The sequence below is a fragment of the Nylanderia fulva genome, unplaced genomic scaffold (assembly GCF_048542155.1).
Source record: "Nylanderia fulva isolate GAGA-0341 unplaced genomic scaffold, ASM4854215v1 Scaffold126, whole genome shotgun sequence".
Lineage (NCBI taxonomy): Eukaryota > Metazoa > Arthropoda > Insecta > Hymenoptera > Formicidae > Nylanderia > Nylanderia fulva.
Window position 1 is genome coordinate 203,543 of NW_028189475.1, and position 17,689 is coordinate 221,231.

At 31.3% G+C, this 17,689-nt stretch overlaps 1 protein-coding gene and 1 pseudogene across 2 annotated transcripts; one reads left to right on the forward strand and one right to left on the reverse strand.

Annotated features, from left to right (window-relative positions):
• Positions 1–5,977: 5,977 nt before the first annotated feature.
• On the forward strand, positions 5,978–9,993 carry LOC114930332 (uncharacterized; annotated as a pseudogene). Its single transcript, XR_003819432.2, has 6 exons — positions 5,978–6,901; positions 6,976–7,992; positions 8,478–9,157; positions 9,269–9,508; positions 9,588–9,845; positions 9,931–9,993. The product of XR_003819432.2 is annotated as an uncharacterized LOC114930332 (transcript).
• A 5,023-nt stretch (positions 9,994–15,016) lies between these two features.
• Positions 15,017–15,872, reverse strand: LOC146724558 (uncharacterized). Its single transcript, XM_085479629.1, has one exon. The coding sequence runs from the start codon at positions 15,785–15,787 to the stop codon at positions 15,023–15,025; it is 765 nt and encodes a 254-aa protein (XP_085335755.1). The 5' UTR covers positions 15,788–15,872; the 3' UTR covers positions 15,017–15,022.
• Positions 15,873–17,689: the final 1,817 nt, after the last annotated feature.

Below are 17,689 nucleotides of genomic sequence, written 5' to 3' on the forward strand. Positions count from 1 at the left end.
ATGCACGACGCGTACGCGTGATAGCGGCGTTCGCGGTCGTTTACACTTCGGTCTGCGAGAGTCAAAAGTCAGTGAGAAAAATGCACTGGTTAAGATTCACCGGTGCGGTGCGCGTGATAGCGGCGCACGTTCACTGAGAGTCACTGTTAATCAGTAGAGCGCTGCGAATACCGTAACGCAAAGCGCGTGCTTGCGGCGTTTGCGGATAACTCGCGTATGTTCACCGCACTCAATTAAAAATCACTGGCGCGTGATAGCGGCGCCGGAGTTGAGAGTCACTGAGCGCGAGTAGCGGAGTACACGTGCAGTCACTAATCTCGAACGGCGTTTAACTGCCGTCCGAATGCAAGATTGCAAAGCGCGTGATAGCGGCGCTTGCACTGCAAGTGACACTTCAACGTCGAAATTCTGTCTACTCAAATGCAGAATTCGATGTACACCGGGTACGTGAGGGCGCGTGACCGTCACGTGGCCGGAGCGCCGCGGCTTAGGCCGGAGCGACGGCAGGCGCGCGGCCGAGAGAGCCGCAGCTAGAGAGAGAGAGAGCGAGCGAGAGAGCCTCGGAGCGCGCGGCGTGATACCGTCTCTCTCGCTCTTCACGTCTTGGAGAGAGCGCGGGAGAGAGAGAGAGATAGACTGTTTCGGAGCGCGCGCGACGGCTTGTTGTCTTGTAGCGCGGTCTCACTCCCGCACACGGAGTTTTTCTACTCTAAACGAGAACGCGTAATTAGCATATTTCTCTTGCCGCGGATCACTGCGTTTTTAAATTTACTGCCCCGATATAGGCACACGAGGCAGAAATTGTCAATTGTTCGAATAAGGTACGAAACGAAGGAGCCCGTTCTTTTCGCGATTTCACTATCACTCGATCGGTTTTTAATATCCGGCTCGAAGGACCATTTTTATATGTATAAGATTTAACGTTGTAGGATGCCGGGTTAACGTGATCAAATAATTGTACGCGTTTTGAAACGGTTTAATTTAGTTTATTCACTTTCTACAAGTTCGTCGCGTACCTAGACTTATGTTTCTCGGCGCTCGCTCTCTCGAGGACTGACTCGAGGGCCGCGCGAATTTCGGAGCTCGCGTAGGGCGGCAGCCGATCGGGGTCCTCGATTGGACCATCGGAAAATCAGGCGATGTACACACGCCAATTAGCGGCGAGTGTACACGTTGGTTTCACGTGTTTCCTTGGCGTAAACACTAAGGAATTTAACAAAAAACATTCTAGAAAATTCGATCGTCCTCGAGGATTCGATCCGAAGAACGAATCTTCAACAGATATTGTTTATCTTTTGTTTATAAACATAGATAAGCTTATGAAGAGAAGAAACGCAACCTCCCCTTCCCCCCCCCCCCCCCCCGATTGTCAGCAGCCCTTTGTAATAGATATTGTTTATCTTTTGTTTATAAACATAGATAAGCTTATCTGCTGATAAGACCCCCCCCGCCCGCGTGACGTCATACCCCCCCGCCCCGCACCCCCCTCAGAGGACCCGGGTTAGAACCCCCCTAGTATTCCTACTAAAATCACTCGCCAAAACGCAAAAATCGCTACACAACAAAAAAAAATACAAATAAAAGTAATACGCGGGACGGATGCGCGGGGTGCATTCTCCTACGCGGAAGAAAACGCAAAAATTATTTTTGGGTGCTCTCTCTCTCTCTCTCAAGGGTTGGCGAGAGAGCAAAGATTCCCGAATTTTCCGCCTTCCCGGTCGGGCCTTCGGCCCTTGTGACGGACAAAAAAAAAGAGTCACGTCACAATATATATCATATAGAGATTTGTACAAACATACTTAAAAAATATATTATATCTAATTGTATATACGGTGCTGGCAAAAAGTTAGGAAACGGTGTAAAATCTTGAAAAATCTTGATTTATTAGAAAAATGTTTCAAACAAAAGTTGTAAATGTGAATAACTCTGCAAAAAATTATCGTATCAAGATGAATAAAAAAGCATTTTAAAGAGGAAACTCTGTACTACCATACATATATGCATTTTATGCAAGTGAGTTGCGACATTTGACTTACGCCATGTATGTACATTAGCAAACTCGAACCATTATTTTTCAATTTTGTATGCTCTCGTTTTGTCATTCGCCATTTTTAATAAATTTATCTCGCTGCATTGAAATGAATAGATTATTAAAATAAAGATTCATAGCTTTTATTTTCATTTTATAGAAATCTTTTTATCTTTATTATTTACGAAGTTATCGTCATTTGAAATTTGGTAATTTTTTTCCAAATTTTAAGTGTACCACTTTTTTTGAAGTAAGTGTATGTACTTAATTTCGATTTGCCGAATTTCTATTTTCCTTATATGTATAATTATTATTCCTGAATTTCTAGTATATGTACTATATGTAATTTTAATTCTCGAATTTTTATTATATACATAATTTTAATTCGCCGAAATTTTATTATGTTCATAATTTTAATTCTATATTTTTACTATGTACATAATTTTAATTCGCCGAATTTCCATAATGTACCTACATAATTTTAATTCGTCGAATTTCTATCATGTAAATAATTTTAATTTGACGAATTTATATTATGTACATAATTTTAATTCGTTGAACTTTTATTATTTACATAATTTTAATTCCCGCATTTCTATTATGTACACAATTTTTATTCGTAAATTTTTATTATGTTTATAATTTTAAATCCCAAATTTTTATTATGTACATAATTTTAATTCCCGAATTTCTATCATGTATATAATTTGGATTCCTAAATTTCTATACTGTACATAATTTTAATTCATTGAATTTTTAATTTCTATTATGTACATAATTTCAATTACCGAATTTCTATTATATAAATAATTCTAATTTGTCAAATTTCAATTATGTACATAATTTAAATTTGCCATATTTCTTTTATGTAAATAATTTTAATTCACCAAATTTCTATTATTTAAATAATTTTAATTTGCTCAATTTTTATCGCGTAGGAATACTGTTATAGCCCGAAAGGCTATAATTACAAGTTAACGGATATAAAATCCGCATGGAGATCGCTGATGCAGCAGCGGGCCGGAAACCGCGAAGACGCAAGCTAAGAGCTTCATCTTTCGAACAGCTCTTAGCTCAAAATCTAGCCGCGTATGCAAAAGCTATGCACCAATCGGGTGCCTGTCGCCAGGCACCCCTTCCAAATAAAATAACGAAAAACCGAGTTCACGTAAGAACTCGGGAGTGAACAGAGAGCGAGTTGAATTAGACCAACCTACCGAGACACATCAAGGATAACTCCCGACTCGTAATCAGACGAGTCGTTATTTAGCTAAAGTCAGAATAAATCTAGAGTCGCGTCAAACGAACGAAAAAGAGAAACGAAGTTACCAGAGGTTTTTTAAATAACCATACGCCGAGTCTTGTTAAGATTATATATACCAATATACATATATATATATAAATATATTGAATAAAGAAGTAATTCTACATTAAACAAGACTAAAATCTACGGAGAAACCCCGACGATTCAGAAGTCCACTTCCTAATCCGGCAACATCCCTTCTGTGTCTCACGCGAGGCACAACAATACTTTTTTAAAGTTGTCTCCGATATAATTAAATTAATTATTTCGCGTCGGAATACTTTCTTGAAATTGTCTCCGGGACAAATTATATACATAATGAAAGTAAAGAATTAATTTTATATACAAAATAAAAATTCGACGAATTAAAATTATGCATATAGATATAAATTTGGCAAATTTCTAGACGGAGAAAATTTTCTCCTATTAAAAGAAATAAATATTGTAGGCCAACTAAACAAGCAAAATTACATAAGATCTAAAGATTATTAATAATTAAATTCTCATTCCATTAGAGAAACAATATATGTACAACGTAAACGTTTCGACTGCACTACAGTCTTCTTCAATACATAAAACTTAAATATTAAAATACAAAGTTAACGATTCTTCGCTGATAAACAATTTAATTCGCGTAAAATATCCACAGCATGATTAAATGTCGCAAAACTTGGAATCTCAGACCAATCGTCTTACTCATCCATTGTTCATCAGCGAAGAATCGTTAACTTTGTATTTTAATATTTGAGTTTTATGTATTGAAGAAGACTGTAGTGCAGTCGAAACGTTTACGTTGTATATTGTTTCTTTAATGGAATGAGAATTTAATTATTAATAAATCTTTAGATCTTATGTAATTTTGCTCGTTTAGTTGGCCTACAATATTTATTTTTTTTAATTTCGTTAATTTATACGAGCCTTTCATTAATTAATTTTCTCCTATTATTTTCTCCATAATAAAAAACATGTTAGAAAGAGAGAAATCGCAGAGATGTTTTTTATCAAAAAAGTTAATAATACAGTTAACCTACATAAAGACACAGAATTTAAACATCTATGACAAAATTATAAAGATCGTATAAATTCTATATACTCAGTTTTTGATGATCTATCATAACGATAAGATGCGGTTACTTTCTTTCAAAAGTTCTTCCAAAAGTTTTTTCAAATGTTTTTAAAAAATTCCGATAATTATCATGTTTAATAATGACAACAGTGTCAACTAACTGCGCTTTTATTAAAAAAGTATGTAAATTTTAATTCTTGCGTTTAACATCAAAATGTTTATCTTTATTAATTTTAATTAATTGTATCATTCTAGTTTTTACTTGAAAAGGACCAAAAACAGATGGTCGAAACGTTGTGGAAATAAAATAAAAATTTTCTTGGCTAGTTTGGGTCGAATTTAATATATCGTTCCCATTTTAAATATCACTAGCGACGTTCTAAGTATTCAATTTGATTTTCTCCTATTGTTAGAATTTACCTTGAAAATTATGTAATTGTGGAATAATATGGTGTTGGAAGAATTTTATAAGTTTCTTTTAGATTAATATTTACCACAATAAAAAATATTAATATTTACATAGTAAAATTAATCGAGTATATTTTATATCTTATTATGGTAGATATTAATATTTTTATTGTGGTAAATATTAATCAAAAAAATTCTTATAAAATTCTTTCAATACTATATTGTCCCACGTTTACCATGATTTTCAGGGTAAATTTTAAAAGAAAATTCTCTCTGTGTATTATATACATAATTTTCATTCGCTGAATTTCTATTATGTACATAATTTTATTTTTGAATTTTCATTGTATACATAATATTAATTTTTGAATTTTTATTATGTTTTAAATTTTGATTAGTCAAGTTTTTATTATGTACAATACATAAGTATTCTTGAATTTCTATTATGTTATAATTTCAATTCGCCGAATTTCTATTATGTACATAAATTCAATTGGCCAAATTTCTATTAGGTACAATTTCAGTTATTTACATAATAGAAATACGGCAAATTAAAATTATATGCAAATAGAAATTCAAAAATTAAAATTATGTACATAGTAAAAAATAAAAAATTAAAATTATTTACATAAAAGAAATACGGCAAATAAAAATTATGTTCGTAATAGAAATTAGGCGAATTAAAATTATGTACACTCGCGGAGAAAAAATTTGTCTAGCGCACGCAAAGCGCGCGCTTGTGTTATCTAGTATATATTTTATGTAATGAAAAATTAAATAATAATAAAATATATAAACATTTCATACTTGCATTTTGCATTGCGCTAATTATTTTAATTTTCTTACAATCGTTATTTTGTTCATCAAAATTGATGTATACTTCCAGTTTATAGTACCAGAGAGAAAGATCTTTCTCTCTGATAGTACCTGTGGCGACAAAAGTAAGCCACGAGAGCGCACAGTCGTGAGGGCACTGCTCGGACAAGTACTACCGAGCGTCGCCGCTAGTAGCCGCAGCGCGGGAGCGTTACCAGCAGTCAAAATACTCTCGCGCGGGAATATAAAGAGGTCCTCCTGCCAGTGTTACAAGACGTAGGGGAATTTCTGTATTGGTAAGGAAACTATATACATTTTGTATTAAATATGTAGAGTTTTGAAGTTGTATAAAAAATACTCTTTCTTGTGAATTTTATTCAAAATCTTTTCTAGCGAAGTTAGAAAACAAGATTTTACATCTTCTTAGAGGAGGATAATCTTTTAGGTTTTTGTTAAGGTTTATTTTGCATTTTTATTACTTATTGGCAATGAAAACATTTGTATATGCGCTTCTAGCAGATAGAAAACGTTTCTAATTGTCACTTCAGTAACTTGATTAAATAAAACTCTAAGTGCATTGAAAGATATGTCCAATTTTTAGCTTTGTAGTCACTAACATGCTTTATCGAGTATATTTAATAAACATTTCTTCTTGCGGGGAAATACTTCATCCATTAATTGTATTAAGCTAGAAGCACAGACTTTTGCATAAAGCATAAGGGAATAAACCAATCAGAATTCTCTATTTTTAACCTTTCTCCTTATTCTTGGCATAGCGCACAGCGCATGAAACATAAGGGGTCAAAAAATTCGTAAAGATGAATGAATTTCTTATGCCATATGCCATGGCTTATGCAAATGGACACAACCTTTTTCTCGTTTCACTTCAACAGTTCGACATGCACATAACCTTTTTAGCTGTTTCTTGCTTGAATAATTTTATTTAAAATATTATTGTAGGATATTGTTTTTATTAATTTTTAAATGTGACACTTTTAAATGTGTAATAATTTAGATTGTTACTTGATAAATAATTTTTATTAGGTCACGGTTATATAGAAGTTTTTATTAATAAAGTCTTGGTGCGTTCCCGAAAAAGTTCAAAGTAAATTTGATTTGAAGACGCAACAGCTTTGTGTTGATACCGAAAAGATATATTCAATGTGCCATATACTGATTCTCTGCCACAATCATTGGATAAAATAGATAGTCAAAAGCAAAAATTAGGAGTCATTGGAATAAGTGTGTCGTTAATTACTTTGGAACAAGTCTTTTTAAAGTATGTTTTCTTAAACGTATTGTTGATCATTATTTTATTGCTACAGTTTTACATTTTGCTATTTTACTATTTAGTTTAGAATTGTGAAGAAAGAAGATGTGTAGCGGGAGGCATACTAATGAATTTTATTTGCGATGCCATTAGGCAAATGCTGGAAGCGTTCTATGCACATAATCAATACTGGCATTACTTAGTAAGAAGTTTACATATATACAAGAAAGAATATAACTACTTTACTGATTGTATGTATATTTTTTAAATAGGTTTCTTTGAATCGAGTTTTGTTTTACAAATATATTGCACACATTATATTTTTTTACATACATTTACAATTCTCTCCGCATTATGTTCAAATGTGAATTTCTCATTACTTTTTAGCATTAATATTTTATTGACCATAGGTTTTCAGATAATTTTTTCTATCTTTTTAGTGCTTTTAATGGCCTTAAGTTACAACTTACCAAGCGACTCTACAGACATTATTCCATTGAATCTGGACACTAACCAGTTTCTTTCGTTTTACTTCAATATATGCATAATTTTTTTAGCTGGCTTGCTTGAATATTTATTTCTCGCGTCGTAATTTTTGAAAACTATAAGTAACATAAAATTTTATTTTTAAAATTATTTTGTATATATTTATGCAAATAACGTGCAATTTTTAAAATTAATGCTTGTTCGTATATTGTAAAAAGTACAATATGACAAATATGTGAAGTTATTTTTAAACTTATAGTTTTGTGTTTTTAGATATTTGAATGTTACATCAGTTTTCGTCAATATGGATGATGAGGATTTTCTCATCTCATGCATTCTGCAATTGTGTTTTCTGGCTTTGTTACAAAAAAAGGAACAAAGCAAGAGATGGTTGAATCGAAGATGGTGGGTGAGACCCATAAACGTAGCACGTCCAATATATGGGGACTTTGAACATCTCTTCCAGCAAATAAAATGATCCAGATATTTTTTTCCGATATGTGAGGATGAGAAAGGAAACTTTCATGTTACTGTTAGAGATGACAAAACCATTTCTAACAAAAATGAGCAAACGCGCATTCAGTCCCGAACAAAGATTAAGCTATAACTTTAAGGTATTTATTCCTCTTATTTTGTATTATTTAATTCAGACCACGTATTATTTTAATGTACTATCAGTATGAAAATTTATACACGTTATATATATGTTATATATATGTTAACGATAGATTTTTAGTACTAAGTGTATGTCGAAAGACGTCTTAACTCCAAGTCAGACTGCACGCAGCAAGCAGTAAGCATCGAAACAACAGCTAATACTGCTCGCCTAAAATCCAACAGTGTTGAATTTGGAGCAGCAAGCATCGAGCAGTATTGGCTGCTTCCGTTACTTGCTGTTTGCTGCGTGTAGTCTGTATTAGACTTAAAACCTATTTCATACTGAAAATCTATAGGTAACATTACATATATAACATATATAAATTTTTATACTGATAGTATATTGAAATAATACTGCTAAAATGAAAAAGTGAAATAAACTTTGTAAAGCAATATTATTTTTATTAGCATTTCATTCATTTATCAAACCTATTTTTTGCAGATATTTAGCTACTGGAAATCAGATTTTGTCCGTTGCATTGGCTTTTAGATGTGGAGAATCCACTGTCAGAAAAGTTTTCCATGAAACCTGCTCTGTCATATCAATGGTATTACAACCCATTTATCTTCGTTTACCAACGGAAGAAGAGTGGAAAAATATTTGTGCAGGTTATATGGATAATTGGAATTTTCCCAATTGTGTTGGGTCATTTGATGGAAAGCACGTGCAGATACAAGCTCCGCCCAATTCGAGGACTTTCAATTATATTTTTCAATTATAAGAAAACCTTTAGTGTAGTGCTAATGGCAGCATGTGACTACAAATATATGTTTACGCTAGTTGATATTGGATCATACGGTGGTAATAGTGATGGAGGGATTTTTACTTCTGAAATTCATATGGCTTTAGAAGAAGGAAGATTAAATCTTCCTACAGGGACTGCAAATCTTCCCGGAAGCAATATTAAAGGTTTGTTCTTTATTGCTACACTGAGTTCATACTGCACTGCACTGAACGGAACTAGTGCAAGCAGGACATGTTATTTGTGAGCAAGTATAAAGAACGCGTCAGTGTAATAATCAACATGGCGATGATCTTAAATGATTTATTTGATTCTTCTGATGATGAAAAAAATAATATGTTGTTTCCATTTCAACCTATTATGCGTAACGATGACGATGGTATGTATTTTATATGCAATATATTATTATATTATAAAAAAATTAATTTTTTTTTTAAATTAATTTAATTTAATGTAAACTAACCTAGTAAGTATAATTTTTTATTTGTAGATTTTTATGAGTTACACATGTTACATCCAATTTTCGGATTAGTGCAAAGAATTGAACATGTGAAAATAAACAATTATATCGAACATATTGTTCATAATTATAATAACGTTGATTTTATCATGCATTTTCGTTTGTCAAGAAGAGCAGCATATCAATTAATAGACCAATTTACAGTGTCGGAAATATTTACTTCTATACAAGATGTGTATTTAACGAAATCTATTTAACTTTAGATATATGGTACACAGCAACAAAATAGTAAAAATAATACTTAAAAAATGAAAATAAAAATATTTTATTATTTTGTGTATTTTTTTAGAACGTGTACAAAATAATAAAATTAGCGCTGAAAAACATATTTTATGTTATTTATGGTTTGTGGGTCATCAAACAGGATCTTATCGAGATATAGCAGATAGATTCGGAATAACAATAAGTGCATTACATACAGTAATATCAAGAGTAACCGATTTTATTTTAGCTTTAGCGCCTAATATTATTAAATACCCAACTGATCTCGAAAAAGAACAAACTTCAAACTTTTATCTACAACAAAAACGATTTCCTAATATAATTGGTAAATATATAAGAGTATATTCTCACATTTTTAATAAAAATATTTTGCTTATTGAAATCTTCTCATTATTGAAATTTTTTTTAAGTGCTATCGATGGTTCTCAAATAAGAATAGACAAACCTCTTGAAGATCCTGATTCCTATATAAATCGGAAACAATATTTTTCTATTCAAGTGCAAGGGACAGTTAATCATGACATGAAATTTATTGACGTATTTATTGGGTATCCAGGTTCCGTTCACGATGCAAGAGTTTTAAAAAATTTAACACTATATAATGATCTACATAATATTTGTGGAGGTAAATTGGAAAAAAATTGGTTTTATAATATAAATTAAATATATCAATATATATAAATATATCATACATTATATATATATATATATATATATATATATATATATATATATATATATATATAACAGTTTGAATCGGGTCGGATTATAGTGAGCACTCTTACAGTGGAAACACCAATAATAATTTTATAGGGTAGAGTTATTGGTGTTTTCACCGTAAAATGCTCAACTATAACCCGACTGTGACTCTGACCCAATTCGAACTCTCGGTGGAAACATAGTCATATACATATATATATTACATACACAATACTATATATATTTATATATATATATATATATATATACATATATAATAATAATTTTCAGATAATTATTACCTGTTGGGAGATAGTGCTTATCCCTGTTTGAAACAATTGATTGTTCCATATAAGGATAACGGACACTTGACACGTGCACAAAGATCATTCAACCAGAAACTAAGCTCATGCAGAGTTGTTATCGAAAATGCATTTGGCTGCCTCAAGCAAAGATTTCGTCAGTTATACCATTTTAAATTGCGAGATATACCACGAATGGTACGAGTTATACATGCATGTTGTGTATTACATAACATTGCGAATGTGCAAGACTTACACTATTTTGAACCACAGTTAAATGACGAATATCCAGATATTGAATTACAAAATAGACCTATTGTAATGATCGATAATGCAAGGGAATATAAGGATGATGTGAGAGGAACGCGTGTTCGTGACGAAATCTGTAATTTACTATCTCGATAAAAAAAAAATGTCAAATATTTTGTATTATAAATTTTTTATTTTGTAAAATAAAGATGTATTATATATTATGTATTAATAAGAATATGTATTATATATATTATAAATATATGTTATTATAATATATCATTATAATTTTTTATTTTATTATAAATTTTTTTTATTTTGTTACAACATAAAAAAGTTATTTATTAAGCTAATATTTGAAACAAAACAAAAGAAACAGTATTGCATTAAATTGTGTAATAATGCCAAAAACAAAACAAAAATAAACTATAAAATTTTAAGTCTTTAACTTTTAGTTAGTTATTTAGTTTCTTTATCAAGAAAAGCTTTTAATAAATTATTTCTTTCTTCTCTCATTTTGTTTGCAATTATTAATTGCTCCTCTACTTTATCTAAATACTTTTCATATGATTGTCTCATTTGTCTATATTCCGCTAATATCTCTGCTTCTTTTTCAATTTTAGCGTGCTTTTCTTCTTGAATACGATTTATCAATTCTTTCATACTTTCTTGACACGTTTTCAAAATTTTTGCTGTTGTGCCCATTTGCCTCTTGTTTCTGCATTTCTTCAATAGAAAGTGTGTTTTGCAGATTAGACTGATTATACATAGTTGGTGTTGTTGCTGTTGATTCTTGGTTGGTTGTTCCCGATTCAAATACTGAAAAATCTTGACTGGTTGATGCGTTACTTTCTGTCGGTATATTTTCTGTTTCAAATACACCAGTAGTGAACCTATAATGACATTATATAATTAGTATTAAATACATTAAACAATTTGTGTAAACGATATTATTTATGTATAAACAAATATCTTCCATATATGTGTTCTTTAACCATTAACTAAACTTTAGTAATTATTATGTGAAAGATTATATACCTAATATTATCTAATATAAGAAATAATAATACACAAATTATTAAAACAACTTAATAAAACTTACGTAGGTATAGTTCTGTCAGTTCTCAGTATTGTGCTTTTATTTCCAGATACAATTAGAGGTTCAATATTATGTTTACTCCCAATTAAATCTGTCAATTCTCTATAATAATGCATTTTATATTATAAAAAACATTTTCCTACTACAAGTTTTTTAAGATAGATATTTGAAAAAATTTAAAGCAAGAAATCTTAGTGCATGAGTATATATAAATGTATTATATTATTATGTATATACATTATATTAATTCTTCAATTAAAATATAATAACTTACGTTTCATATGCACATGTTGCTCGACCTCTGCCAGTTTTTTTATTATTTGTGATCATATTTTTATAAGCTTTTTCTAATGATTTAAATTTATTTTCAGTTTGTATATTTGATACATTATAGCCTTGAATATTCATTTCTTCTGCGATTTTTTCCATAATGCTGTTTTGTTTCTAATTTTTCTTGTCGTAAGTAAATGTATTTTTTCTTTATACAAACATAAAAATAATTTTGTGCTTGCATCTGACCATGAAAATGTTTCTTCTATATTATCTGAGTTTACTGGTATTCTATTTTCCATGTAGTTGTCTTGTTGATTTTCTTTATTGATTTCATTATTATTATTATTATCATTTAACGGAATAAATATTGACTTGTTGTTTAATGTTAAATTTATGGAGTCACAGTTAAAATTGATCTCTGAATAACCAATTTGAAATTTCAGCCCTCCTAAAAAAATTATATATAAATTTTAATTTTTGTTGATTTCTTAATTACTTTCATATTTTATATGATAGATAATTTGACTTACCTTCAGAAATGCAAGTAAAGAATCCATATTCATCAATTAAAATATTTCCTGCTGCATCTCTTTGTATAATTGCTGTTTCACTTTCCATGACTTTGCTTTTGGCTGATCTATTAGTTATAAAAATTCTTTTATATTCTGTATAATGTAAATAATTCATAATGTTTTGATTATAAATACAATTTTATGTAATAAATACACTAGTTTAATATTTAATAGGTTATTTTATATATATATTTTATAAATTAAACTTCGGCTCGTATACAATTAAAATATGTGATATAATAAAAGGTCAACTTAACGAGCTTATAAGATATTAATTCAAAAATTTTTATTATTAACTTACGTCGTAATATACAAAAGATAAGATAAACGTTTCGACTGTACGACAGTTTTTTTCAATATCATGCTAATATGTCTAAAAATTAATTTAGTTATATCGACCTTATTATAAATACAACATTTATGAGATTATCATATGATGAACGCAGTACAAAATTCATGTTTGTTGGCTTGAGTTAGAGCGTCAGATTTCTGTATGTCATGCTGTTATATTATGTGACGACACTGTGAACCAATTAATATATCTGCTCAAATATTACATTTTAGATTTTTAATAAATAGTATTAACTTACTTTTTTGTCACGAACATAACACTTTTTTAAAAAATTATTTCTTTTTGAATAACATAATCACAATGTGTACTTTTTAAAAACAATTCGATATCTGTATCTCGCAATGTCGGCGCGCTGTATATATACCCAATTTTTAAGATAACGTAGACAATTTTTTTAAAATATCAAAATAAGAACCGTCAAGACGCTCGGTGTCCTTTTTTAGGTTGATACTGTTGTTTTCTTCTTTAATATGTATCATTTCTGATATCAACCTTTTATAATAATTCTTTTCATAATCTAGAATTTTTGTGTCGTTCCAATTGAAATTGTGTGTAAATTTTACAATATGATCAGAAACCACCGAGTGCCTTGCAGAATCTAATCTAATATTATTTTTATGTTCATTTACTCTTGTACCTAATTGTCTTTTCGTTTGTCCTACATATGTAGCATCACAATTATTACACGATATCTTATATATGACCCCCCGAATTATTTTGGAGCTTATCTCTGTCTTTTTGCGTTTTTATGACTCTGTTTAATTTCTTTAGACATCTGTATCCTACTGTTATATTTGATTTCTTTAATTCTGATGCTACTAGTTCCGAGATTCTTTCAATATATGGTATCGCTATGAATTTTTTATTTCTGTTGTTATTTATGATTTCGTTATTTATATCTTGAGTACTTTCTTTGTTTAATCTATTAACAATAAGGAACTTCAGTCTATTATTGATTTCTGAGAAAATGAGATCAAGAGGATAACTATTGTTCAATAAAATCTCTATGATTAATGTTAAATTTTTACTATGAAAACGGGGATGTGATAATAATATTGACCGGCCTACTAAATTATATATTAGTAGTATAGTGGGCACTATGGCCCGTCAAAACAAACCCCCACCACCGACCCGTCTGGCGCCGAGTCTTATCTTATCTTTCCCCCACCACCGGCGTCTGGTTTTTCCGAGTGTGGGTGTAGGGGGAGAGGGTGTTGGGGGAAAAAAAATGGCGACTGGCCCCGAAAGATGGGGATGAGAATTTTTTTTATTTTTTTTTTATTTTTTCTGATTTCCTCTGGATTTGAACCTGGGGCCTTCGTGTTTCCGAGCAGGGTCCTAGTATGTTGAGCTAAACGAGATCTTACTAGTCTAAGGATTAGATGAGGTATTTAAGCTAAAGTTGCGTAGGGTACGGTATGGGGGTACGGGTATACGTATGGCAAGGATAGCTCGTCGAATCAAATGGTCGATATTGGACGGGGTGGGGTAAAAACAGTTAGGGTATACGTATGGCAAGGATAGCTCGTCGAATCAAATGGTCGATATTAGACGGGGTGGGGTAAAAACATGTTGACCAAGAAAAGCGTCATGCGGTCGACCGGGGATCGGTGGCAGGTAGTAACTGACAATGCCGTAGGGTAATAAAAAAAGAACACGCAAATATTTGTACTGGCGAGCATTCCGACTCGTGTCACGATAAAAAAAATAATGCATCATCGTAGATTAGAAAGAATGCTTATTGTTGAAAAGATGTCGGATAAAATTTTATTTTAAAATAACTCGTTGCTTAATGAAGGTAAACAGAAACATGGATGTTGAAGAAATTTCTGGAAAGAGGAAGTGAAAGAAAATTGAACAATGGTTTTAAAAGTACAAATATGATTTATATTTAAAATATTTTTACAGAATAAAATTATTCACAAACATTTCAAGAAAATATTCGTCGAATAATTATTAAAATTTACGTTTTGATATAATTGTATGTACAATTTGTTCGAAATAAAGTGAAATTATTTCTAAAAATGTTATCTCAAAGTATACATCGAGAAATGTTAAATTTTTCAGTTGGGTACGTACATTACGTTCTATTTCCTTACTGTTACCTCTGATCGTGAGTTTCACGATACTGTTATTAATGCTACCGTTGACAGGAAGATTTAACTGTATTTCGTTAATTAAATATCGAGCACATTCGTTGACATTAGTTGAAATAAAATTTAGACGATTTAAATTAGCGTTCACACAATCAACTATATTTTCTACACCTTGAAAAGTCGTTCTCTGCATGACTATTGCAATGTTGTAAGTTTTACGTTTCTTCGCCTTCGGTCCGTTTTCGTTCGTATCCTCCACAGTCTCGGAAGAAAGATCTTCTTGCTCGTTTTCACGATATGTTATTAGTATGGCTCTAGCACCATATGCGGTAGTGAAATTTACAATTATCTTGTTAAAGATGATCGAGCTCAAATTAATTTTATCACCGTTTAAGTAGCTCGACATCGTTTTCATGTTTTCTTGAAATTTTTGCCACGATTCCATGTCGAAGCAAATCCCTACAGCTCCGTGAGATGTTAATTTAACAACAGGCAGAAAATCCAGTTCGACGTTGTCATCCGTCATAAGACCCACTTGAATTTTCTTCGTGTAGGATGAATTCAATCCGTATGTTGTTGACAGCAACATACGTGGTTGTTGCTCGATTTTCTTAAGATTGTTCATGGTAGTTGCTACCGCGTAGAAAATCAAAGATATAATAATCAAAGACACGGAAAAATCGAAAAATCGAGAACTTTTTACTAACAAACTTTTTACTAACGAACTTGAAAGTCCGGACGATGAAAGACGAGTGAGCGAAGATTTTCAAGAAAATTTATAAGAAGGAAGATAAAATAGAAAAGTGGTAGGGAGAAAATGTATGCGTAGATAAATAAAAATTATGAGGAAGGGATTTTTTTAAACAATATAAATAATATAATTTTTAATGTGGAAGGGGAATTTTTTAAACAATAAAGCGATAGGGAGAAAATGCATGCGTAGTATAATAAAAATTATGTGGGAGGGGAATTTTTTAAACAATATAAACGATATAATTATTAATGTGGAAGGGAAATTTTTTAAACAATATAAATGATATAATTTTAAATCTGACTTCAGAGAAAATATAAAATTCCTATTGCTATCGAGAAAAAATACTTGAAAATTCCTCATCTTGATTTCTATAAACTTTTTGTAACTAAGTAAATAACGTCCTAGATTAAATATTTTCTGTATCTAAGTAAATATTACCATATATATATAAAACATGGGTAAAAATACACGGCTATGAGAAAAAAAGATAAAAAAAAGATAAAAAAAGATAAAATAAAATCGAGAAAAGATACCTGAAAATTCCTCATCTTGATTTCTATAAACTTTTCGTAATTAAGTAAATATCGCCCTAGATTAAATATTTTCTGTATCTAAGTAAAGATTACCATATATATATATATATAAAACATGGGTAAGAATACACGTCTATGAGAAAAAAGATAAAAAAGATAAAATAAATCGAAAAAGTTACCTGAAAATCCCCATTTTGATTTCCATAAACGTATAAATACGGCTCTCGGAGTTAAGTTAGCTAGCTACATTTTTGAATTTCGTCTCTCACGTACTCACGTATTCGACGCAAGTGTACTATTAAATTTCAAATAATGAGTTTGAAAAAAGTAATTGAAATTTGTCTATCACTAGCGCAGAGTTTATGCGGAAAAAATTTTTCCAAGCATATATATGAATTAACATGCGCGAGTGAAGACAAATGCTTCAATATTTTTGGAAAATTCGCGGGGGAATGTCCCAACGCTGTGCTAGCGGTATTATTCCGACTAGGACATTTTAGTGTTTTTCGCGAATTAGTGATTATCGCGGGTGAGGTGATCGAGTCGCGATACTATTTTGGTGGTGAGAAAGAAAACGACGCAGCAGGTCACATAGAATATCTCCTCCTACATTTTCATCGAGTTCTCCGGGGAGAAGATAATAATGGTAAGTTTTTATTTTTTTTTTACACTTAATTATAAATAAAAATTAATTAAAACTACCCCAATTATTTATTTAAATCGCTAAAACTTTAGCTTTCGTACGCCCTGTCGCACGCGTTACAGGAAACCGGTTGCGCGTACTAGAGAATCGCCCCGTATCACTTAGATTAAGGTTAAATAGAAGACGACGAGCGGATTCTTCGCCGGAGCCCGGACTTTCGCGTAAGTTTTTAACATCATAAATTATATCGCGCTGCTAGAAAACATTATATTAAACAGGAAATTTTTTAATAAAAATAATATACGTTCCAGGCCGTGCACGCATCGTGTTAACGCCGGAGCTGGAACATCCGGTTATTGATTTAGCCGAAAGTGATAACGACGCGGAAGAGGTGCGGGTTCGCGAAGTAAGTCCGTTCGATGAGGCGGCCATATTTACTCCGCTTGAAAGTAAGTAAGAAAAATACTACAGTGCTATATATCAACACAAAAGATTTTTTAATTATGTGAAATACTAATAATATATGACTGATGAATATTAGATGACGCGGCGAATGAAAACGTGGTCGTAGAGGAGCGAGAACTGGGGGAGGAAATC